Consider the following 25826-nt stretch of genomic DNA (forward strand, 5'->3'; position numbering starts at 1 on the left):
AAATATAGATATTATGTTCTCACATACATGGAGAATTATATGAATAAATAGTGGCCGATGACGTCATCGAGTGACGTCGACAGCGCTCCATTAGTACTCCCGGAAGTTCACGCGCGGGATTAAGACGATGAAACTGTATTTTAAATATTTCAAAATTAATACATATTTCATCTGTAAAAATAAATGTTGACAAGCGTTAATTATGATAATTTTTTAACTAACTCCTTTAATAAGAAAAATTAATTACAAGAAATTATTGAGTGCTAGTTCTATCCAAATATTTAGTAATAATAACGATAAATTTTTCCTTTGAAATGGAAATATAATAAATTGTATAAAAACTGAAAAAAATCAGTAAGAAAAACAAAATCAAAAAGTTGGAGCAAGAAGGGATATAGAATAGAGTAAAATAGATTGGTGGGGATTGAACGAAGACGAAAAGACAGTGGCTCTCTCTTTCTCTCTTTCTGGCAATCGCCATTTTGATGGTGACGCGCGGATTGGAGGTCGTGTGCTCCACCAGTGACGAAGCCACTGGAGTTTTGACGTGGCTGCTACGTACCTGCCCGCTTGCCCACTCGGATTGCAGCAAAGTTGGTGACGAGAAATACGTAACTGGTAAGTACACCAGCTGGAGAATAATAACAAGGAGGCATGGACCGTAGCGAAGAGATGGGTGATAGACTTTAATATCTCAACTAGTGAACGTGAATGTTTGTGTTCGATAATCAAGGATTAATGTATCTGCTATCACGTCATCTCCGTAGGCCTTTGATGCCGTCGAGAAAATTCGAATCGTGTTCGTTAGATTATAAAAAAATGGCGTCTGAGATAGTTTAATCAAAAACAAGCTTTAGGACAGTATTTGCAATTAATTGAATAAGCTCATAAGTGAATCCTGTTGATTATATTTTCAATAAAACAAGTGCTTCCTGATCATGATTATCATCGACAACCTCTCCGTGAGTTGTAGTTAAGAACAGTGTGTTTATTTTGCTTCGTTATAATCTCAAAACATGAAAAGTTTATTGTTCCATTATTTTTAGAACTGCTACTTATGTAAATGACGCAGTTGCAGTAGCATTCAAAAGGCGGGAAATTTTGAAATATTATTTTATCAATAATATTATAACTTTATCATCAAAAACACATTTTTTAACATTTGTTATTGTTTTTGTTAATTGAAAAATTTTCAATTTTTTAGGGCTCTTGGTCCCCAGGCTATGGAAAGTATGGTCGAAGAAAACGGATCAGCCGTTGACCCTTTATCTCCAGAATCCCACAGCGGTGATTCTGCTCCAGCAATAGCTACTTCGGTACAGTCCCTGAGTAGATCTCAACAGCAAACTCATCATCTGGTAGCATCTACCAGCATTGTGCAACTGACGTTACCCACATCGGGGACCACTCAGGTACACTCAGGACTTTAATCCTGTGTACCTTTACGCGATAATTTTTTTTTTCTCCCAAGCTTATTTTCCAAAATTGTATCTCTATATGTTTAATTTACGCATTCCTAATGGGTTGCATGCACACGTCACTTATTATCAATGCAGAATGCTGGTCTTAGCTAAAATTTTATTCAAAAAAATTGAAAATTAACTTTGAAATAACATAAAAGTAGCTAATTCATTAATTTGCGATGAATTAAATTATGTGTATAATAACTGTTAACGAGCTGTGTATTCGTAGGTACAATCTGTTATTCAACCAAATCACCAATCTGTGATCCAAAGTGCTACAAATATTCAACCAGTAGCTATTTCAAAAGGCAATGTTATTCTTGTTAGTAAATCTAACTCAGTCATTCAATCTGCTCAAGGCAATTTGCAGACGTTACAGGTAATATTATAATATGTTCTTTTATTGAATGTATAATATCAATAGAAATAACAAATTTATCAATATTTTGCGATATTTATATTTCAGGTTGTTGAAACCGGTAGCGACGAAAGCTTTTCAGACGAAGAATCTCCTAAAAAGCGACGAGATCTTTTAACAAGACGTGCTTCTTATCGTAAAATTCTCAACGATTTAAGTGCGAGTGAGATAACAGGTAAATCATTTCAATTGAACTTATTTTTTCATTTTAGACTGCAATAATATTATCAGTATTAAATTTAAATGGTATAAAGCAATGTGTGGAGTTTGAAAATTTACTATAATATAAAAATAATATTGACATTATTCAAGTATTCACTACTGCGGTAATTATAAGTCACGAAACGGTTTAATCCTTATGATTTCTATCATGTTAATCAAATAGTTACAGAGTGCATGTCAGTTCATACTATAAAAGATCAATTTTAAGTCATTTATCAACAAAAAAATTAAATATTAATGTGATTATGTAATACGAAAATTCTTAATCCTTAATTCTCTATTGCAATATTAAAAAATGTTACTTTAAAAGACGAATTTCCTTTTCAAAGTTTATTTTTATTTCCCGATGTGTTTTTTATAAATCACATGCAATAGAGGGTTAACAATAGGTTATTAAAAAAATCACGATGCCACACCAAGCTGAGGAATATGCATGATTTTATGCTTCATAACTCAATTATTGCACTAGCATGATGCTTTTTTCCTTATAATATATTATTATTTTAAAATGATTTTTATCGATTGATTATCTAATGAAAATGTGCTCTTTCTACTCTTCCTCTATTCACTCACATTTATATTACTTTCTTGACCAAAAACAAATATTGGTTGTCTGTAGTACAGTTGATTATCATGCAAAAAATCATTGGCATTTTACTTGCTTTTTTACACGTATGACCTGACTGCACAATTCTCAGCGTGAGCATTTATCTCGTGAGAATGTTGTCCGCAAAAGCGAATACTAACTATGAATAGTTTCTGTTTGAGTAAAGGATAATTAAAAACTACTTGTTAAGTATAATAATAATAATAATATTAACAACAATTATAGTAAAAATACTAACAACAATGGTAATAATAAGGTTAATAATAATGTTGGTGATGGTAAAATTAATAATGAGTTAAAAAAAATGAAGACAAATTAATCCGAGTCTATTGATTCGGTGTTACAGCAGGTCATTTGCCTCCCCTTGAATCCTCTTTAGAGTGTGACTCTAATGTGGACAGTGATATGTCTTCTCACTCACTCCAATATCAAACAACAGGTTGGTTTACTTTCTTATCTATTCTTCTATTTCATATTATTTTCTTAGTTCAATCATTATTTGCTTTGAAATAAGAAATTATTGCCATCTTTATTGCTTCCCAATCTTATGCATCCTTAAATAGGTAATCCTGTCCATGTGTAATACTGCCGATATTTTCATTTTTTTTTGCTTGGTATGGCATCTTCGGGAGTTCGCGATATTTCCAAAAATGAATCATTCATTAAAATTTTTATAAAGATTGAAATAATAAATAAATTACGGGAAAAAGATCATTCATAAATAATCCAAGAATACATTTTTCATGGGGAAGCTTTTTAATTGATAGAAATATTTTCCAGTAATTCCGGCGGGGACTATTCAAATTGCGACCCAGGGGGAGGGTGTGCAAGGGCTTCATACGCTGACAATGAGCAATGCAACAACAGCAGGAGGAACAATAGTGCAGTATGCACAGGGCCAGGATACACAATTCTTTGTCCCAGGTGTGCCCCGTATTTTTTTTTTATTTTTCACTTATTTATTTTCATTTTAAGTTTTTCTACCAACTATTAAGTACTCCTTTAACTATAAAATCTTTCTCTTCGAGATGTACAGACTTCTGCAATATTTCAGATAACTCAGGTCACGGTGTTGTTGTTGAGGATGCAGCTAAAAAACGTGAAATGAGGTTGCAAAAGAATAGGTAAGTTATTTTTTAGCTTTTTAATTATTGATTATTCTTTGATGCTCATTATAAATTGATTATGCTTGGATAAAATTTGAGATGCCTCGAGTGTTAAATAAACGAAATAAATAAATAAACTTAAAAATTTGAATTAAAAATCTAATTTTTATAGTATTTAGAAGTAAAAAATTATTTTGATTTATAAAAATAGGAATTTTCAATTAAAATTTTTTAATTTATTTTTCAAAAGGATTATAATAAGATGAATAAATTAGTGTTGTCTAAGGTTAATTGTTATCATCAATCAACTGCATTCGAATATTTTTATTTATGAAGACATGTGTGCAATAATTAATCAACTCTATTATTACTTGTTCATTTACTTTAAAAATTCATGTCATTAATTTTGTTAATTTAAGTCAAACTTAATGACTAGCTTTTATTAATTTTTGAATAGGGATTAAAATTGACATACATATATGAATCTAATAATAATGCAAATTAAAAAACTTTTAATGTTTTAGAAATATAGTTACTTTTTCTCCGGTATAATTAATTATATAATACAATTTAACATTTAAGGCATCTCAATTGTTAATAAATATTAAACTCATGTCCGTTAATAAATAATGGAAATAAATAAGTAAAAAACAAGTACGAGATTGAAGGTAAAGATTGAATAATTTTTTGTATGTAAATATAGAGAGGCAGCACGTGAGTGTCGAAGAAAGAAGAAGGAATATATAAAGTGTTTGGAGAATCGAGTAGCTGTACTAGAAAATAGAAACCAAACGCTCATAGACGAGCTTAAGTCATTGAAAGAACTATATCAGCAAAAAACTGACTGAAACTGACAAATTTTTTTGTCACAATGTCATGTAAAGCAGACCAATGATCAATCATTGATTCTATACATGTGGGAATTTTGTGTACCAGCATGAGGGACTAACCGTCCTAAAATTGCTACGATGATTTACGTATCATCGTTAAAAATTTCAAACAATTTAAAACAGTGAAAAAAAAAACAAATTCTCTTATAAATAGGTGTCTGTATCATATTGTATTTATGTATTGAGGTATGGTGATTAATGATGGTGATGATAATGATGATGTTGAATTAGAGGTTAATAACGAATGGAAGGATTAAGTTAAGCGAGAAGCCAAAGGTTTTTTTCGAATGAGCAAACAATTATATAAATCGAAGATTATACGGTTAAATTTATGTCTTTTGTCTCTGAGTACAGTTTTTCAGAAGTACATTACAAATATCTAATATATAGATTTATAAAATATCAACATTTTTTTACTATCATACGCATGAAATACATTTGATTTTTTAAAATTATTTTTTGAGAATATAATTGGGTAAGGAAAGAATTATATTAAATAAAGTTATATTATAGTTAAGAAATAATTTACAAAAAAATCCATTTTAATGAAATATATATTAGACTTTTCCGACATCTTTTTATTTTTTGCCTGATGTATACATCATGCAATAAGTAATTTCCGTTATATACTAGAAATACTGATCTTTATCCATCGACTTTGAAATAAGAAAAAACTGATAAACAAATGGGCGATGGAAAAAATTATACATCACCATTGTAAAATATAAATTGTATAATAATATAAGAAAAAAAAAAACATCAGGAGTGCCTTGAAGAATTGCAGTATATACATATATGTTTACGTATAGAAATTGTCATATGTAAATTTAAATGAGTCTAAATGAGAATTATATTAGTTATAATCACAGTTGAGATATAGAATTTGAAAATATTGATGAAAATATTTTTAATGGAAATAAAAAAAAAACGTACGTGTTTATTCGAGAAGTAATGAATTTGATAGTAACGAATATTAATGATATTCGTGCTTTTTACATACATAATTAATCAAGAAAATTATTAATTATGTTATGGGAAAAAATATTTACTTACCCATTGTGAATATTTGAATGTTCTTTAGAATCTTTATAAATGTGTTATTAAAATTTAATAACTCCAATATGTATTAATTAAAAAATCTAAATTTTTTTCTGTAGCTTTTTTTTTATTTCAATTTATAGGCAAATTTTAATAATAATTATTGTTATTATAAACTGAATAATTTGATAATAAATTTCTATATTTCATACTTCTTAGAAAAGATAAAAATATTTAAATATAAACATTGTTTATTAAATTTATCGTCACCCTTTACACGTACGTCTGTTGTATCATTGTGGTATCGGTTGTGTTCATTAAAAAATGAAACAACCTTACGCATTTTTATTCAATTAACGATCAAATCGAATAAAAATAAATGTGAAGTAAAAATGAGCAAAATATTATATGTATGATATATGTATATCTTGGTTGCTGCACCGATTATAATTATATATTATAAAGTATTGTATATAGATAATATATGTATTTTTACATATCATTGGCTTTCTTGAAGAAATATAGCTTGTAAATCTATTGATAATTATTGACTCCTACGAGTTTACTTCTCAGGCTTTTCATTATTCATTCTTAAATATTATTTAATTAGTTTACATAAATAGTTATGTTTATTATTATCAGATTTTATGTGACAAACCTTAATATTATTTTTATTATATAAGTATTAAATCAAGCAGTAAATTAATATTTATTGGCAAGATTTAAATAATTAAAAATTCCGTCTTTGAGCATTTACTTCCAGTGGCTAGAAACAAATGAAAAGAATGAAATATATACTAATTATACATGAAAACAATACGTTAATAAATTATTTTACCTTGTAGTAGTGTGATACATTTGTTTGTTTGCATTTTGCGAAGTTAAATGGTCTAAAATAAATTAACAATTGTTTTATAAATTTTTTTTTACTTATAAATAAGGATTCTATTCACCTTTGTGCTTAGAGTTACTTAGCCGAGTGTTTTTGCTACCACATATGAGATCGTTTATATAACGTGGTCTTACTTTAGTTTCTTTTCTTTTTATAGTAGGAGACAATTTCTCATTTTTCATATTAAACACAGCTGTACGATATACAACTTCCATCGGTTGTTTCTTCAATCTATAAACAAAGTTTATTTAATTCTAAATATATAAATAGCTTACATCTGCATCAAAATTTAAAGACAATACCTCGTCGATCTATTTTTAATCTCTTCTGATTCTTGTGATATTGATTCACGCTTTGGACTCAACTTTCTTTGAACCTTTAGATCTCCATTGATGTTTGAATTCTTAACGTCTTTCATCTTCATTGAGCCTTTTGAAGATTTTCCAAGGGATCCACTCCACGTTGAGAATCGTGATGAACTCTCTGGAGATCTTTTATCAGATTTATTCGAAGTTTTTACTTTATTTCTCTTTTTTTCTAATGAATCTTTCAGATGTGGAACTTCAGAGGACACTGGTGATGAATTATAAGTCTCTGGGAATTCAATAATTTCTTCAAATGTAGATTTAGATTCGGGCATGTGTGCATGATAATTTTCGTAAACAGGAGATCGACTATTGCTAACTTTAAAGACATTAACATAAACTGGATCTTTGTTTGAATTATTGTGACTATTAGTAATAATATTTTTTTTAGAATTTTTATCAATTGAGTCTTTTTTCTGAAGACTTGATGTTCGTTTCAGCCCACATTTTCTACGCAAAGATGAAGTAGTCTTTTCTAAAGATTTTTTCAACAATGGAATATTATCTTCAACTCTCGCAATAATAGGCTCATGTGTTGTGATAGCAGTTGATATTACTCGATTATTTTCTGCATCTTTCGTTACAACATTGTAATTATTTTGATCTAGATTTCTCCGAGATATCACTTCAGAGACTACTTTTGGTGATGCTAATTCTTTTGATTTTTTTAATTCTCCATTATCTGAAACACAAAAAGAATGTTCAAGGTGTCGCTTAGGTTGTATAATAAAAAAAATATTCACCTCTATCATTCCGTTGATCTGCGGGCTTAGCAAGGCTTACCATTGTCGCATGAATTTTGTGATTCCCTTCTCTTTCATCCGGATTTATCCAAAACTTTTTAGAATCTAAATCTACAACGCAGTAAGCACCAGAACTATCATTATCTATGTTTATAGGCTTTGTTTTATTGTCAGATATATCTGATCTAATAATCATACGTCTAGGAGAAATTTTACCATTAACACCAAATTCTACAGGTTTTGTAAAATTTCCTATTGTATTTCCAGTGGAATTCTGATTTTTACGTCGTTTGCGAAATTTATTAGTTGGAGGAGGTTTACCATCGGTTTCAACGATATTGACTTTTCCTGAATCAGCAGCAAAATGAACTTCAGTCTTACAAAATCCAACTTTTTTTATACCTCGACTAGGTAAATTAATTGTTCCTTCATCACCTGATGAATTGGTCTTTGTAAGTGATTTTTTTGTAGTTTTAGAAATACTATCAGATGGAAAAGAAGTTGGTAATTTTTCTTCTGTTGTTGATAATGGTGATCTTAACGTTACAATACTACTTTTTCTATTTCTTGGATCTTCAGTGAAAGATTCTGGATTCATGATATTAACAACAGTGACGGCGTTAGAACGATTCGTTGGTTGTAGAGATTGTGGAGATGATTTGAAACGAAGGGAACCGTATTCAGAGGATTTAGATTTTGATTCATTTCCAATTGTTATTGATGATGCATTTCCTGAAGTAGCCGATGATATCGTCGAATAAAGTTCTTTGTTCGCAAACTTCTTTTTCGTTTCACTGGCGCTTGGTACTGAAATAGATACGCTGGTGGGGATTTGTAATGACCTTCTGTTCTTGCAATCTCTGGTAAAAAAAGCTAAAGAGTGTTTGGATGATGAGTCAGACTCCATTAAACTGGATAAGTCGTCATCTGAATTACTTTTTTTTGATAATCCATATTTATCCAACCCATTAAAATTTTTTTGTAGAATCTTCTATATTTAGCAAGTTTAATTTGTCATTTTTGAAGTTCTCATGAATTTTTGAAACTGCTGATAAACTTTTTAAAGCTGGCATTTTCCATGGATCTGATTTTAAAACTTCGTTTATTTCATTTAATACTGAGTCATTCTGAAAAATAATCCGTAGATGTTGATACTATATATTTATTTAGCATAGATGCTAAATGATACTCAAAATATTTAATAAAAATAAATTAACGTTAAACTGTAAAAATGATCTTACACATTCTAACGGCATTTTATTATCCATAGCATAATCAGTAACTCTCGAAGAAGACCACTGAGATGCTCTAACAACTTGGACAGACCTTCCGGGTTCTTGACTTTGAAAGATTTCTACTTGTCTTTTGGCTTTTTGTATTACACTTCCATCAGCTGAGTTACGTTCTCTCTGATCTGTTACCTAAAATCATAATTTATATTATTAAATTAATTAATATTTATATATTACTATAAACTAGTAAAGCTCTAATTTCAAAATTTACCTTTCCATAAGAATGTGCAGATGCATCATTATTTGATCTCCACCGTCCAGTTTCAATTCTTGCTCTTTCTAACATCCCCGTCAGTCTATCTACTCTTGACCATTCTCTGACTTCTTCATTCTTAAAAGGTGTGTCATCATCTCCAAATCTTCCTGGAGATGATAGCACCACCTCCATTTTCATTATTTATTTAAGCTTCAATTAGGTATTTTTATGAGTTAATATTCCTTATTAAAACCTGGAACAATAAAGGATTAGTGTATTGCAGTTTAAGTGTTAATTACAAAAATTAGTAGAAACCATAAGAGTTCTATTCATTAATATCTGTAGCCTTGAGCTTCTTAGATAAGTTGATATCTGGTGTTCTTATCCAGGACAGAGACCTTGCGAAAATAATTGCGGGAAAAAATGATTTCAACAAAATTGATGACATCTCATGCATAATTGACGCCTTGATGCTTATGCAAACGTGTCGTACAATGTGGGAAGAGACTTGGGAATATTTTTTCAGTGATGAGTAGGCGAAGATCAGTAGACATGACTCGTAGTCGCGTGGTTGGATTCTCAAGGACGTAAATATCGTTCGCCCCCACAAGACCCAGAGATGATCGCCTTCGACTTGTTATTTATTTATTAATTTTTTTCAACACTTCTTTGTACCACTCTACAGTAATTTAATTTTATTGTTTTTTTGTTTTAATTAAATAATAAAATCAATTTATTCTCCACAGTAAACATGAAGAAAGAATTGTATATCCTCGTGAAGTCAAAAATTTATATGCGGTTCCGCTTTCAACGAGGGTTAATGAACTCACTAGGTGAATTATCTGATAGTAATACAAGTCTCTAGTAAGACACATTAGAATTAAAAATTTCTCTGACACCTTAAAATTCAATAGATTATGTAAATAAACATGTAGACAAATGTAACTAAAAATTCAATTGTTGTTTAGAACAATGCATTAATATTCTCTTATAAATACTTTTCACTTTCTCAATTTTTTTCAAGGTAAAGATTGTAACAACCAAGTAGGAATTTGCGTGAGCAATTATTGTGCTTGAATGTACTAATTTGTTCCACTAGTTTCACCTCAGAGTTCATCGAGAGTCAAAGATATACCTTTTATTTATCTCTTAATATTAACCATAGCTACATAGTTATCAGATTAATATTAAATCATAAAAATTAGCACATATTTTAAAGTGAAAAAAAAAATGAAATGAAATGAAAGTTGTCCGAACATTTGTAGATATTTATATCACCTTCTCTTTCTTACTTCCAATTCTATATACCCATGGAAAGTAATGCTTAGCAAATAATTACAGGTATATTTCGTAACTTCGTGACTAGTTCATTAGCATTTCCTGTCTCAGATGTCAAAATAATTTTCAAGAACACTGATACCATAATTTAATTCTCCAGGTGTGTCTAATCATTTTGTAGCTCAAATAACATAATACTGAAGAATAAGAAGAAACAGAAAATAAAGTATAATAAACAATAGAGTGAATTTCTAGATCAAAAAGATCAAGAATGGATGGCATTGCCGTAGGATTGGTCACTTAAACGCAGCGGTAAAGCCGGTTTCTCTGTCGATTTCGAGGGCACTCATGTAAAACATAGGTGAGAGTATTGTATCTTTTGTTTATTATACACCATGTCTAGAAGGTATACCGTTTATCCTTATTTTATCTTATTCTATTTTCACTATCAAAAATCATAACGAATAAATTTATTATTATTTTTATATTTAATTAACATTACAATTGGATGTTATGACAGAATAAAATCTAAAAACACACCTGGCCAAATGAGGTAAAAGAGTGAAAGAAACTTAAAGTGCGCCCACAGGACCAACACATGTACGAACTTGAACGCAGGCTTTATGACTCTTGATGCCGAATAAGGCCTTTCTTTCCTCTCTCGCGTGTGCAATCAATCGGAAACCGGTTGAGGACACATATCACTCGCTTTGACACACTTTAACCACGTTTCTCACAAAAATATTTCCTAAAAAAGCATTATAAAAATAAATAAAACAATTTTTCTTGATAAATTGACTGAATTTACTAATAAACATTTTTACTATAAATCTTACAATTATATGTGACTTGTTTAGTCATCAATCACTCATTCATCGATCAATAGACATCCAAGTGAGAGAGAAAGAGAGAGATAAAAAAGACTTAAGAATACCGTACTCCCGTTCGCCTCCAGCTCAAATCCTTCACTGACGCTGGACACAACAACGGATCCGCTAGTTGTACACTGAACGGGGGACGCTTCGCTCGTTGATCACGTTAGACTACGATAGATAGAAAAGACCAACTGCATGGTCGCAACATTGACGGTATTCTCTTCTACTCCTTTTTTCTTCTTGTCTTGAGACCACGTCATTTATGCAGATTTATGCGCGTATATTATGTTTATATTGAATGGGATAAAGAGAAGAAACCTTTTGTGAAACAGACTGACTCATGAAGATAGGAAGGAAACTATTGAGAAATATTATTAATAAAATTATTACCGTTAATAAGATTTATATGAAAATTTTTTTCTATTTTACTCAATAGTGACATAATCAGTTTTAAACAGTCGTCAAAGGATCTTTGTCCATTTTCGATACATTTATTTCAACGGATTCAGTTGAATGTTTTCTTAAAATGGTATGAAAAAGTTTGGCAAATTCATTCAAATATCCTCGTTCTGAGTTTGAATGTTTTGTTAAAATAACGTTTGTATCATTATGAATAGCATTTAGAGCATCATGATGAGACATCTCGCCTGTTACGAAAAGATCAGCTTTAACTTTTTGTAGAACAGATGATCCTGACCCAGCACAAACTGCTACAGTACGAATAGGTTTTTCTGCAAGATATGTAAAAAATTAATTATATATATAATTATTAATGATATAATTAATATTTCTTTTAATCAAAGTAAACTTACCGACATCCGCTCTATAAGCTACTTGGACATCCGATAAATTCGTATTAGCTTTAACAAGATTTACTGCCTCTTGGATATTTATTGAATCACGGAGTGTAAGAATTCTTCCCATTCCATAAGTTGAATTTACAGAGCATGGCTCGATTGGCGCACATGAATCGTAATCTGTAATCATAAAAATTTTATTATTTATTAATAAAAATAGCATTACTACTCATAGAATATTTATTTAATAAATAATCATATACTTACTAAATGCTTTGATTAGCCAATCGTTCACACCACCATTTTTTGCATCCCAACTTGTATGTGGAGAATAGAGAGCGATTTTATTTTCTATACATTTCAAAACAATTCGTTCCTGAAAATAAAAATCGATTAATTCGTTTTATTTTTTCACTTTTTTTTTTAAATTTACTTCCGTCAACAACACATTTTTGAATCTTTAAATTAAGTGAAAATAATTTTGAAATGTTTTTACTGCACGCTAGGTTTAATTAAAAATAATTGCTCAATTTTCCATTAATTAAATCAACGGTTATTAATTTTATTCTAAGACCATAAATTTATGTTTTTTTTTTAACGTAAAAACTATTCTTTGATAAAATTATAAAAAATTTACCTTCCAAGTTGCGGTTGTAATTTTTTTCAATGGTGCAAATATAGGTGGATGATAAGAAATAATTAAATCTGTTTTATTATCTACAGCTTCATCCATAACTTTCTCTGTTAAATCATTGGTAAGTAAAATACGATGTACATTTTTGTTTGTACTTGGTTCAATCAAAAGTCCTACATTATCCCAAACAGCAGCAAGAGATGGATTAGCATAATCATTCAATGCTGTGACTACAGTAGACAATGGAACGCCTGATCCAGACATGCTTCGATGATATTTTAAAGGTGCTATTAACTTTGTACTAAGCCCGAAACTTAACTTGATCATCTAAAACAATTCTAAAGAATAAAAAACTTGTAAAATATAATATTTTTAAATTTTATCTTTAATATATAAAAAAAAATAAGATATGTTATTGCAACATATTTAAAAAAACATTTGAAAAATGTATAAATTTTTTATTAATTTGTTCATACATAGTAATTATTTATTCTATAGAAATATCTCATTTGAGAATCTTTGACAACAGTTTAATTACGATAAAATCGACTATGAATACGATCTGATTATCAATGATGACTTTTTCCATATTTTATATTTATAATAAATATTTTTATCGACTTGAATTTCTTACGTCATAATTCATTCATATTCAATAAAATTAATTAAAGGAATAAAATATTCGGTTCATTTAATCACTATAAAACCAAATGTGAACTTTTCCATCGTCTCCAGCCGATGCAAATTGACCAATATTTACAGGGTCCCACCGAACTGCATTAACATCTTGTGAATGTGCAGTTTCATGTGAACAAATCATACTGAAGCTCGGTTGATTTATATCTGAATCACTGTCCTCACGAAAAATTCTGATAGTATCATCTCCACATGCTGTTACAATCAATCCAGTTTTTTTGCACCAATCAACATCATAGATAGTTCTAGTGTGATATCCAGAAAGAGTACAAACGCATTTCCATACAGGAACATTATCTGGTGTAGGGATCCCAGCATTGTTATCCGGTTTGTATTCTTGCCAGATTTTAATCGTTCTATCATCGCTACAAGTCACCAATCGAGTTCCTGTTGAATCAAAAGATAAACTCCATACTGTAGATGTGTGGGAAGCCAATGTTGCAAAACATGTCCAATCGTTGTCTGTTGGGTCTTCTTTAAACATTTTAACGGTGTCATCGTAACTTGCTGACGCCACGATTTCCTCATGTGGGTGCCATCGAACCTAGAATGAATTATTTATGAAAGATGTTTTACAGTAATTAAATAAGAGATTTTATCAAAAGGTTCTTAAATAAATGTTAATTAATCTTAACAGGAAACTAATATTTATAGTTCAGTTACCTTTTTAACATCTTGAGTGTGAGCATTGATAACAGCAGCACATTCATATTCATCATTATTACATTCCCAAATCCACACTGATTTATCTCTACTACATGTTGCAATCAATTGGCCGTTACTAGACCAGTCTACACTTTTCACTTCATTTTCATGGCCTTCTAACGTAGCATAGCATTCAAATTCTTTTGATTTCTTTTCCCATATTGCTGTGGTAGCATCAAAACTAGCAGACGCAATATATTTTCCACATGGTGACCATGAAACTTCACGAATAGTTCTTGTATGTCCTTCAGCAAGGATCATTTTCATAACCCATTTTGACCCGTCAAATGACCATATTCTGATTGTCTTATCTTCACCACATGATGCCAAAACACTTCCTTTTGGATACCAACAAACATTCCACACTCTCCCTTTGTGACCTTTGAGACTTTGTTTTAATTCCAGAGTACCCATTACTGTCTGAAAACAAATTAAATAATCTAACATTCTGTTGTTTTCCTCTTTTGTTTACAATCATTACACACAAAGATGATAGTGAAGAATGTTTGTTTAATCCACTCATTTAACAACAAATTTTAAACCGAACTTAGATTACTGAAATTTAAATGAATTGTATGACAACTATGAAATAACGTGACATATAAGTTATCACCATTATTGATAACAATTAAATGAGTTAGAGTATTAAACTTTCAGTATAATTAATAACAAAATATCAAGTATATACATTTTTCACGAAATAATCAATTGTTGTTCATTTACGGAGCATGAAATAAACTTAACCTCAACGGTACGGCATGCAATGGCAACTTTTTTGTGAAATTGAACATTATGAATTAAAAACATTGTGCAAGCTTACCTGTGTTATTATTAATCTCGTAACTAGTAATATTATTTCTGTTGTTTAATCAATAACTAAAAAAAATAAAGATGAATCGAATTAGAAACAAATCGAATAATAACTGACATTGATTTATTTTTATATTGTTGATGATTGCTTACCCACGTTAATCATCCTGTGTTCACTTTAATGTCAATCTATGCTCCTTCAAAGTAGTGCAAGCAAATTAGCAGCACTATCACCACATCACGTGAATGATTGTTATCTTATTCGTATCGTTTCTGGAGGTAGTGTGCACACACACACAATTTTAAAGGCTAACATACACATAAGAAGCTTCATGAAATCGACAATGTGAGAAGCCGGCTCTTAGTAGAATTGTACAAAGTAAGCAACGTGGTCATTTATTTCTCGGTTAGTTGGCGTCTCGACGCTTTCGTGATTATTTATTTATATGCATTATTCATTTTTTAATTATTTTTTGTGGACACTCAATTTTTTAAGGACCACTTATTAAATTTGATTCATCACTAACATCACATCCATTAACTCATTGACGCTTCAGGCTTGATCACTGTCAATTAAGGACTTAAATGTAAGTCAATCTTGTTTTAAATTTTACCTTATACATACTCAAGTAAATAAAAAAATCGATGATAGTTCGAGGAATTTTCAAATCAATCAATAAATTACTACAGAAGAAACTTATTAGCATAAAAGTATTTGCATCCTAAAATATTTTGATAAAAATTCCGCAATTAGGATTTTTTTCTATTTAAATTATTGTTTGTTTATATTCAAATTATAATTTTGATTCAAGTATTTATGTAGGATTACAATGTTTTAATTGAAAGGTTGCTCTGAATGACTCCATTCTTCATATAAATTTCAAATATTATTCACCAGAAATTGTTTGTTTTAAACTTTGGAATAGATTTCCATAATTATGTTATTTCTGAATGTGATTGTTATCGCATTAGTATTGCTGGTGTTCTAATTGTCAATTTTGAAGGTTAGATATGTTCTCCGATAATTGTGGGCGTAGTCTTTTTCTAATAATAAGCTTTAGACACGAATGATAGTTGTTATTCCTTGACGATTCTATTTACTGTTGGTATTTGTTTGATTTATAAATATAATTTTTTTTCTATCATCATTAGATAAAAAGAAAGAATAATCTATATAAATTTAACTTGTAATAAAAATCATCAATTTGGATTCCACTCGAAAAATATTGAGTTATATGTTTTTGTGAAAATAATTATTCTTTTCTCAATAAAACCGGCGGGAAAATGCCAAATATTTTAAATCAAGTTAGTCGTAAGAGGTCGCTTTGTGTGTTTGAATTTTTTTTAAATATAAAAAATTACAACAATGAACATTTTATTATAATTTATTAATATCAGAAAGTATATTTCATTCTATTTATGTATTATTTGTGTATTGTTAATTATTAAAAAAATTAATGATTGAAATTTAATTTATAAGATAAAAAAAATGATGTACAACTTATTTGGAGTTATATCATACTATTACAGAAGAACGATGTCTCCAATTTCACAAGAATCATTAGTTAGAAATAATCAAATGGATATAAGCTGGCTGGAAGATTTACCACCTGGAGGAGCATTAGCTGAATATCGTAAACAGGCATCATTTTGTTGGAAACGTCTTCGGTTAGTTTTGGAAGATCCTGAAAAATTACGTCTTAAAGTAAGTACATAATTATATAAAATGCAGTAACTACGAAAGTTTATATATAACAATTAATTCAAATTTATCAAAGTTTTTTTTTAATAAAAAAATTACGTTTATTTTACTGTGCCTTAATACATTCTATAACTATTATGTGTAGATAAACATTTGGAAGGCAATGGAAGAAGATCCAGAATTCCATCCACCTCACAATGTAACTCCAAGTATTGATGAACAAAAAAGAAGAGCTGCCAGGCAATTAGCAAGGTTGAATCACTTGAAATTTCTTCCTCCAGACATAGGTCAAGCAAGTTATAAAATCAAAGTAAGTTTACTTTATTATAATTTTAATTATAAACAAAATATTAACAACTCCAATTTTTCAGACGGGTGGATTAATGACTTTAAATGAAGCTACTGCCATATTTAGTCCATCATTATCAGTTAAAATTGCTTTGGGAGTTTACCTTTTTGGTAATACGATTCTCAGTTTAGGAACTGAGAGACACATTCCAATCTTCCAAGCAGTTTGGAGTAAAAAAGTACTTGGATGCTTTGCTCTGACTGAAGTTGGACATGGTAGTAATACGAAAATGATGCGAACAACTGCTACATATGACCCAACAAATCAGCAATTTATTCTTCATACTCCAGATTTCCAAGCAGCTAAATGTTGGGTTGGAAATTTAGGTAAAATAACTTATTTTATTTAAACTTTTCTACAATCAATAAATTCTAATTCTAACAAATATCTTTTAGGTAAAACTTGTACTGTGGCAATAGTTTTTGCACAATTAATAGCTCAAGGTCAATGTCATGGCCTTAATGCCTTTATCGTGCCAGTTAGAGATGTTAAAACATTCCTTCCTTATCCTGGAGTGGTTGTTGGTGACATAGGTGAAAAAATGGGCTTGAATGGAATTGACAATGGATTTATTATGTTTGATAATTATCGAATACCAAAAGATAATCTTCTGAATCGAACTGGTGATATAAATCTAGAAGGGGAGTATGAGAGTTCATTTTCTGATCCCCAAAGAATACTTGGTGCCGTCTTGGAGAACTTATCCGCAGGTCGGATGGGAATTTGTCAAGAAGCTACTAATACACTTGGAGCTGCTATCGTCATTGCCGTTAGATATGCCGCTGTAAGAAAACAATTTGCCTCATGTTTATCAGCAAAGGGGGAAACAGAGACACCAATAATTGAATATGAGCTTCATGTAAGTAAAGATACGACACTTATCATAAAAATTGTTAATTAAAGTCAATGTTTATGATTTAATTTGATATTTAAGTGAATTATGTAACATATTAACTGATTTATCATTTTTATGTATATAAATGATAAAGTATTAATTATTTTATTATAGCAATGGCGATTATTTCCCTACCTTGCTGCCGCTTCTGTCATTAGGATTTTCATGACGGAATTTACAGAAGTTTACTTAGAAAATGTAGAAAAATCAATGGAAGGAGATAACATTCCAAATCTTGTAAGTATTAATTAAAAATAAAAATTAAAGAGAAAATAATATATATTATTTTTTTTATAGAGTCAAATTGTCGCAGAAATTCATTCCATAGTATCTGTAATTAAACCATTAATCACTTGGACATGTAAGGCTGCTTTGAGTGAATGTAGAGAGGCTTGTGGTGGACATGGTTATCATAAAGGTAAAGCAAAAGTTTACGTAAAAAATAATCAAATGTCTATTTTAAATTATAATAGTTCTTTTTATTATTTTTAGCTGCTAATCTTGGTGATCTCAGTGTAAATCATGAACCAACGGTCACGTATGAAGGAGATAATAATGTCCTTATTCAGCAAACAAGCAATTGGATCCTTCGACAGTGGATGGATGTACAAACTGGTTCTACGATTGGTAGCCCATTGTCTTCAGTTACATTTCTTCTCAAGGGTCCTATGATAATTAAGAGAACATTCGCGGCAACTTGCATTGGTGATGTCAAATCCCTGAACTGTATGTCATTAAAATATTTTTATACAATATTTATTGGTATTATAAATATATTTGTTATTTTATTTAGTTGTGAGAGACTCCTATGAATGGCTCATTACATATCTTGTTATGGAAACACATAGAAAATTTGAAGCTGGCAAAAATCAAGGTCTTGATAGCTCTGCTTCGCGGAGTAAGGCTCAAGTTTATCGTGCGGCTCAACTTTCACGAGCATTTGGAGAAGTATAATATTATTTTGTAATTATTTTCTTGTATCTATTTGAATATTCTAATATTTTTTCATTATTTCAGATGATTATCTTAAAATACTGCACAATCAGATTGGATAAAGTGTTAGACAATAGTGATCATGATAGAAATTTAAGAGAGGTATCGGAAAAGATGATGCTTTTATACTCTCTATCGTGCTTGGAAAAACATTTAGCATCTTTTTATCAAGGTGGTTATTGCTCGGGACCACAATTGGCTGATTTTATCCGAGAAAGTATTTTAGAGCTTTGTGGACAACTCAAACCAGAGGCTGTCGGAATTGCTGATGCTTTAGCACCACCTGATTTTGTTCTCAATTCAGTCCTTGGAATGTCTGATGGAAAGGTAGAATTTTTAATTTTTCGATCAAACCTGTATAAACTTAACCAAATTATATTAATTAATAATGATAAACAATTAAATCTTTTCAGGTTTATGAACGTCTTGAAGAAGTATTTCGTTGTAATGCTGGTGGAATGGAGAGAGCAGATTGGTGGTATGAGCTTCAAACAGCGGGTGAAGTTCCATTAAATCGACCACGTTCGAAACTCTGACGTTAATCATGAATTTTAAATCAAATGAGAATATCTAAATAGACATTTTAATCACACAATCATGTATACGGACAAGAGGGAATATATAAGTTTTTACAATATATTATATTTTTTTCCGCTATCTACAAGCAACAATTATGAAATGTATCACTTGAAAACTAATAAAGCAGGTCTTGATGAATTTTATAAATATAATTGTGCATATAAATATTTATTTCAAAAATTTGCTAACGTATTTTTGTGAAATACATAAAAATTGCTGACTTATCATTGATGAATTGAGAACGTCGATCGTTCATTGCAATGATTGTTGCATAACATCCAACTATTTCTCAATGCCTTCATCAATTGAGAGCAACATTAATTATTATTAAAATAAATAAATAGTATATTTATTTAAAAAACATTAGTAATTAAATACATTGTTGTCGTTTATAAATAAACTTATTCGATTCAATGATGTAAAGAAATGAATGAAAGTCAAAATATAGCTCAACTTCCTGATAACATCTTTAACTTAAACACAACACTTCCTAATTAAATTGGCTAATGCTTTCAATCTGCTGGATTATAAATGAACCCATCAACGTTCTGATCAACAGACACGATAAAGATGTCAAAGAACATAATGTTCACAAATTCGATAATAATTAGTTTTTCTTTAATATTTTTACCCATTGTTTTGGGCTATCCTCAGGATTGTGGATGTCCAAGAGGTCGACCACAAGTTCCACTTTTTTTGTAAGTTTCGTAATTTTTTAATCTAATTAAGATCGGTTACTTAATCAGTATAGAAAATTTTCAATACCTATTTTATTTTTTTTATTTATAGGCAACCAGATAATACTTTGTATTATCAGCAAAACCCTGGCTATTCGACTCAACCTCAAAGGAATCGATTATCTTCCGATCGGTCTTCAGGTGGTTTTTTTCAAGGAATATCTAGATTTGCATCAGGACTCCAAAACTTTGTTGCCAATTCTAGTCCACTAAGAAGAACTAGAGAAGTAAATCTTCCTCACGATGTAAATCTTCAAGATGATGTCGTAGTCAGAGTTACCAGACAGAGTGATAATAATTCTAAGAAACTTCCTGAAACTGAACAGAAAACTTCTGCTTCTCAAGATGAGAAGAATAGTCAAAATACAAAAAATAACAATGAAATGAGTCAAAAAACTGTCAAAAAAATCTCAGGTCCGCCTGTTCCAGGTCCTAGAGTAAAAATTTCAAGAGAACAAAAAATGGCAGCTGACTCTTTGCTTGAACATGAAGTTACTCCAGTAACTAAGCATTCAGCTGAATCTGATATTGAGTTAGATGAAGTAATTCCTGATCCATCTATGCCTGGAGAAGCTAAAAAACAACTTGCAGATAATTCATCTCCACAAGTCATTCATCAATATGCTGATTTCTATAGAGAACCAGAAGTATATTATTACCCTATTAAAAGATATGCAGAGTATGTACAAACACCTGAAAATCAAATTGTCTTAATTCCTCAAGCTATCAATCCTTTTGGACTATTTCGACCTTCATTGAGTTATGAAGATTTAATTAATTTACAAAATTATGGTGCTTATGATTCTGATTACGGGCTAGAAGATGATGTAAATGATTCTAAAGTTAATGATCAAGTAGAGAAACCAATAACAGAAGAAAAAACTCAAGATGTACCTGCTGAAAAAGAATTAAAAAGTGAAGTAGATACACAGAACAAAGAAACAAATAAAAATGCGTCAAAAATAAAAGAAGTAAAAGTAGAAAATTCATCATCAACAAATATGTAAAGTATTTTTAAATTTCATAACAAAAAAGTAGAATAAATGAATAACTTAATGTATTAAATTTTTTGTTATAATTGTAAGATATTTTTTATCACTCTGTATTTAATAAATGAAAGTAATAAATATAAAAATGAATGAAATATTTGTAAACATTTTACATGCATTAAGAAATGAACTAATTTATATGTATCAAGTTTCATTGCGTATCTGATGACATATATTAGTATGCTAAAAAATTGTCAACATTTTTGGTGGTAGGGGTGAAGTGGAAGACGACTTGCATACTTTTTATACGCGTCGAAAATTTAAGAACTTCACTTGTTAATTAATAACTGTCTTTAGTACATGCGCATGATGAATAATATCATCAAGTACGTTATTTTTTATACGTGGGTGTCAGCTGTAATTCAAGTAATAGCATTACCTGCGTATTCTAAAGTGATTGAACCAACAATTAATCATGAAGTTATATCTGAAGAAAACATTCACACCGCTTCTAATGAAGAATCTAACAATGAAGAAGCAGAAGTGAATCGAAGTAAAAAATCTACAACTTTTTGTATTGAAATCAAGTCTGGAACTCCTGAATGTGTTCCTTGTCAACCAGTTCATATGGAAGCTCAACCTCAAGTGATATATATAACTGATAATAATACTTCTTCGAATTCTAATTTGATGAACAATACAGTTTTCCAACGAAGGAATGAAGTACTTCTTCCTTCAGAATCTTGTGAAAATGAAGATACCTATGTGATTATATCAACACCAGCAGCTAAACCAGTCGTTTCTATGGTTCAAGTACCAGTTGTTCTTTCAGTTCCACAACCACCTCGAATGATGTTAGTAAAAAAACCATATATAGAAGAACATTTTCCAGAGTCATTAAATAAATCTCAGGTACAGATACAACTATTGACGCCAGTTGAATCATTGCCAATAAACGATCAACAGTTTCCTCCATCGTTCCAATCTTCAGATATATATGATCTTACAAATCCAGAATTTAAATTAGTCGAACCTTTGAAGGATCAGGGAATAAATGGCAATTTAGGATTTGGAGTTGAAGCTCCAACTCAATCTCCTTTTCTACAACCTTTAGAATACCAATACACTGGTCCAAATTTTGGAAACGAAGCTGTACCACAACAGCATCCTTCTTCGATTGGATCATTAGAAAATGATGAAGTAAATACTAATTTTGAATTTGGACTTGAAATGCAAAATCAACCTCCTTTTCTGCAACCTCCAGAACACCAAAATATGGGCCAAAACTTTGCAAACAGTGCTACACAACAGTATTCTTCTTCAATTGGAATTGATCAGAATTATGGATCTAAAGTCCAGCATCAGCCACCTTTTATGATTAATCAACAAGGACCAGCGCTTAATACAAGAGTTCAGCCACTTCAGCAAAATCTGCCATTATTGAACGATTATGCATCTGGATGGAAGTTTGCTAATGGAGGAGTTGGTCAACTGCCAATTCAAGACCCTGTTCAATCACAAAGACCAGTTACTGATTTTCAAACGCAACAAGGCTATTTAACTAACATGGTACGTAATCCTTAAAATTACTTTCTGTTAAAAATATTTTTAATATAGAAAATAATAAAATTCATCAATTACCTTTTATTTGATAAACTTTATTATAATTATCTTTTATTCTAAACAATTACTTTTATAAATTTGAAGAACAATATTAAAACTTACATATTTAAAAATATTTTCACCAATTTCCAGAATTTTGTTATGGGACAAGATGGTATGGGTTATCTTGTACCAGTGATGATGAATGGAAACCCACAACTTTGTTTCCAACCTGAGCTTACAACTAATCCTCCATTAGATAACATTCATCAACAATCTTCGACACCACAACAAAAATTATCAACTTCTGATACTCAACAGTCTTCATCTATCATCAAGCAATCTAGAGAAATAAAAAATTCTAAAGAAACTTTAGAAAGTCCAGAAGTGCAGACAACAGTAGCACCTATAAAGTCTGGTCTTAAATCACAGCAAGACGTTAAAGGGAAAAGTGGGCCGTCGAGCCAATTAAATCATTTAAAAGGGTCATCATCACTCTCTAAATCTAAAACTTTAGGAAAAGGGCAAAACAGGGACAGTAAAAATAATGAGAAATTAGAGTTAAGACGAGGAATTAAGAGAGAAACTGAAATTTCAGTAGATAAATAATTATGTTAAATTATAGTTTGTTTTTTATGTTTCATAAGTACCAGATATTTTGTAAAAAATTTTACTTAATAAACCGGAATTAATATCTTATCTTTTTCTATCTAAGTATTTTTATTATTTTATTAATGTAAATTAATAGTTATTTCATTATATTGTGATGAATAATGATGGTCTTAGAATACCAAAAAGATTGAAATATCTAAGTATCTTCTACATCAGCGTAAATTATGACGTTTTTTATGATTACTTTAATTTAAATAATGAAAAATGATTTTAAAATATTCATTATTAACTGACTGCTATTGTGAAATCATCAGATAAATGCGTCGAATGACGAAATAAAATTTCGTCGGAACGTAAAAATAATCATACAGTAGAATGAATTTTTTTATCGTTATTATCAATGCTTCAATATTATCCATAAAAAACATTGATACTATCACTAGATTTCTCCATTTGATGTAAGATATATTTAAGAGTTGGATCATTCGTACTCATGTATTAAGATCAACAGTATTTTTCGAATACACTGCATTTCCATCAGTACAGCTATGGAATTTATTTTAAGATTTCAAATCTTTTTGTTTATTTTTATTGGATTTAATTGGATTGTTGAGTGTAAAAGTGAATTAAACTTAACAAATACTTATGAAGATGACACTGAAGACTATCAGATTAATGGAAACCATTTTATCTATGAAGACGTTGGAGTGATACCAGAATATTCAAATTATGAAGATCATGAATATGAAACTCTAGTAGCTGAAAAAATAACTGACAGTAATCGTCAGCATAAAATGCAAGATGATATACTTGGAACTTCAAAAAGTATCATTGGTGGACCTACAGGGAATCAATGTCCTCCAGGATATCGACCGGATAGCAATGGAAAGTGTAGAAGACCTATGGGTTAAAGTGCAGTTCAACTTCAGCCTTCAATAAATACTGCTGTTTCAAAACCTAAAACATCATTTAAAAGTTGTTAAATACTGTAAATTTTTTTTTCATATGATAATTTTATATCAATGAGAATTTACTTAGAACTTTATTAATTCAAATAATTGATATGGACTTTGTTCAATAATTGAATGTATAAATAAAATTATCTCTAATTTAGTAATAATTGAATAATTTTATTGTTCCAATTCACTTTATTCTTCATTATAATAGATAATATTATTTGGTGAAATTAGTATGCTTAAACATTTCTGATACGTAATAAAGTTGTTTTTTTTATTCAAATTTAAATAAGACGTAATTGTGATGTTCCTCATTATTAAAAAAAAAATCCAAATTTACATAATAACCTATTATTATAAGAATTCTTGAAACTTTATTTTAAGAAATTATAAAAATTACCCGATCAAAATGTTATAATTTCTTTGATACTATTTGACAGTGTCAAAATTTATGTGTTAAGTTAAATATTCATGGGAATAATAAAGAATATATTATAAGGTATTCATAACCTCGAGATCCTTGAATTTTGTTTAACTAACTCATTAAAATGTTCGTTGATTTTAATTTTACATTATGGTGTAATGTTTAGAGAACCTTCAGGGAAATTAATAGATGCTTTTTGCAACTTTAAGTATTTTAATAAATTTTAGACCTGAATATATTTATACTTTATAAATCATGTTTACAGTTGTTTTCATTGAAAGTGAGATTTATTTAGATTTAAAAACAATTATATGTTTTAATGAAGTAATTAAAATAAACTATGTATACGAAATAAAAAGCAAAATATAAAAATTAAGAAAAAAAAGAATCAGAGTACCCAACAGCTTGATTCAGGAACGCTAGTGTTTTTTATTCATTTGGGATGATTTTTATGACGTTTAGATAATAATTAAATTCCACGAGAAGCTTCGGAAAATCAAGGGAAAAGGTTTTATAGTGAGATTCTTCAAGGTAGCATAAGTTATTCTTTTGTGTATATATACCATAATTTGAAAGATAGAAAGGGAGAATGGTTAGTTTGTTTTGAGTTGCTGAAGAGTAAAGATCTAACATTTTTTACATTTCAAAAAATTGCTTAAATTTCAGTTATCGAAATTTAAAAATATTACAAATAAATAAATCAAGTGTAACACTAAAGTATGTTATAGTTCTAACGAAATAATTAAATTAGATTATTTATAATTAATTATTAACATTAATTAAAAATGTTTCAGTCATGGAAGCAGAAAAAGAATTTGAACCTTCAGCAGATGTTGATGCAGAAGCTCAAAATATTGATGAAGTTGATGAGACAGAAGAAAATAAGCCCACGTCAAGAGCTAAAAGAAATGTTATCACGACTCCTACATCTTCAGGTGGTTCAAATTAAAAACTAAAATCA

The 25826-nt window shown here is 29.7% G+C and overlaps 5 protein-coding genes across 19 annotated transcripts; 4 read left to right on the forward strand and 1 right to left on the reverse strand.

Annotated features, from left to right (window-relative positions):
- Positions 1-338: 338 nt before the first annotated feature.
- CrebB (Cyclic-AMP response element binding protein B) lies at positions 339-6288 on the forward strand. 11 transcript variants are annotated; one of them, XM_035082148.1, is made up of 8 exons: positions 339-618; positions 1205-1412; positions 1693-1842; positions 1930-2056; positions 3060-3149; positions 3491-3634; positions 3765-3834; positions 4520-6288. In XM_035082148.1, the coding sequence occupies exons 2-8, from the start codon at positions 1224-1226 to the stop codon at positions 4662-4664; spliced, it is 915 nt and encodes a 304-aa protein (XP_034938039.1). In that variant the 5' UTR covers positions 339-618; positions 1205-1223; the 3' UTR covers positions 4665-6288. The 11 variants fall into 11 exon arrangements, with proteins under 11 accessions (XP_034938039.1, XP_034938042.1, XP_034938041.1 ...); XM_035082151.1 differs by having other exon boundaries at positions 1205-1316; positions 3057-3149; XM_035082146.1 differs by having other exon boundaries at positions 457-618; positions 3057-3149.
- On the reverse strand, positions 5978-15409 carry LOC118066241 (uncharacterized). Its single transcript, XM_035082126.1, has 15 exons — positions 15181-15409; positions 15038-15093; positions 14176-14637; positions 13511-14056; positions 12820-13143; positions 12616-12640; positions 12198-12362; positions 11842-12116; positions 9248-9418; positions 8986-9165; positions 7745-8735; positions 6939-7683; positions 6698-6867; positions 6583-6634; positions 5978-6510 (listed from the first exon to the last, which is right to left on the reverse strand). The coding sequence occupies exons 3-15, from the start codon at positions 14629-14631 to the stop codon at positions 6498-6500; spliced, it is 4113 nt and encodes a 1370-aa protein (XP_034938017.1). The 5' UTR covers positions 14632-14637; positions 15038-15093; positions 15181-15409; the 3' UTR covers positions 5978-6497.
- On the forward strand, positions 15352-19697 carry LOC118066248 (peroxisomal acyl-coenzyme A oxidase 3). Of its 5 annotated transcripts, none has more exons than XM_035082134.1 (12): positions 15352-15433; positions 15524-15614; positions 16558-16732; positions 16875-17039; positions 17101-17404; positions 17474-17937; positions 18088-18210; positions 18271-18391; positions 18466-18699; positions 18767-18921; positions 18991-19293; positions 19380-19697. In XM_035082134.1, exons 3-12 carry the CDS (start codon positions 16565-16567, stop codon positions 19500-19502), a joined length of 2160 nt encoding a protein of 719 aa, XP_034938025.1. In that variant the 5' UTR covers positions 15352-15433; positions 15524-15614; positions 16558-16564; the 3' UTR covers positions 19503-19697. The 5 variants fall into 5 exon arrangements, with proteins under 5 accessions (XP_034938025.1, XP_034938028.1, XP_034938024.1 ...); XM_035082135.1 differs by having other exon boundaries at positions 15388-15406; XM_035082137.1 differs by having other exon boundaries at positions 15359-15614; positions 18466-18678.
- A 391-nt stretch (positions 19698-20088) lies between these two features.
- LOC118066212 (uncharacterized) lies at positions 20089-21311 on the forward strand. Its single transcript, XM_035082076.1, has 2 exons — positions 20089-20243; positions 20335-21311. The coding sequence occupies exons 1-2, from the start codon at positions 20116-20118 to the stop codon at positions 21287-21289; spliced, it is 1083 nt and encodes a 360-aa protein (XP_034937967.1). The 5' UTR covers positions 20089-20115; the 3' UTR covers positions 21290-21311.
- Positions 21312-21559: 248 nt separating this feature from the next.
- On the forward strand, positions 21560-23572 carry LOC118066247 (uncharacterized). Its single transcript, XM_035082132.1, has 2 exons — positions 21560-22840; positions 23027-23572. The coding sequence occupies exons 1-2, from the start codon at positions 21632-21634 to the stop codon at positions 23480-23482; spliced, it is 1665 nt and encodes a 554-aa protein (XP_034938023.1). The 5' UTR covers positions 21560-21631; the 3' UTR covers positions 23483-23572.
- The last annotated feature ends 2254 nt before the right edge of the window (positions 23573-25826 follow it).

The sequence above is a fragment of the Chelonus insularis genome, unplaced genomic scaffold (assembly GCF_013357705.1).
Source record: "Chelonus insularis isolate UGA/USDA-ARS -01 unplaced genomic scaffold, ASM1335770v1 contig_338_pilon, whole genome shotgun sequence".
Classification (NCBI taxonomy): Eukaryota; Metazoa; Arthropoda; class Insecta; order Hymenoptera; family Braconidae; genus Chelonus; species Chelonus insularis.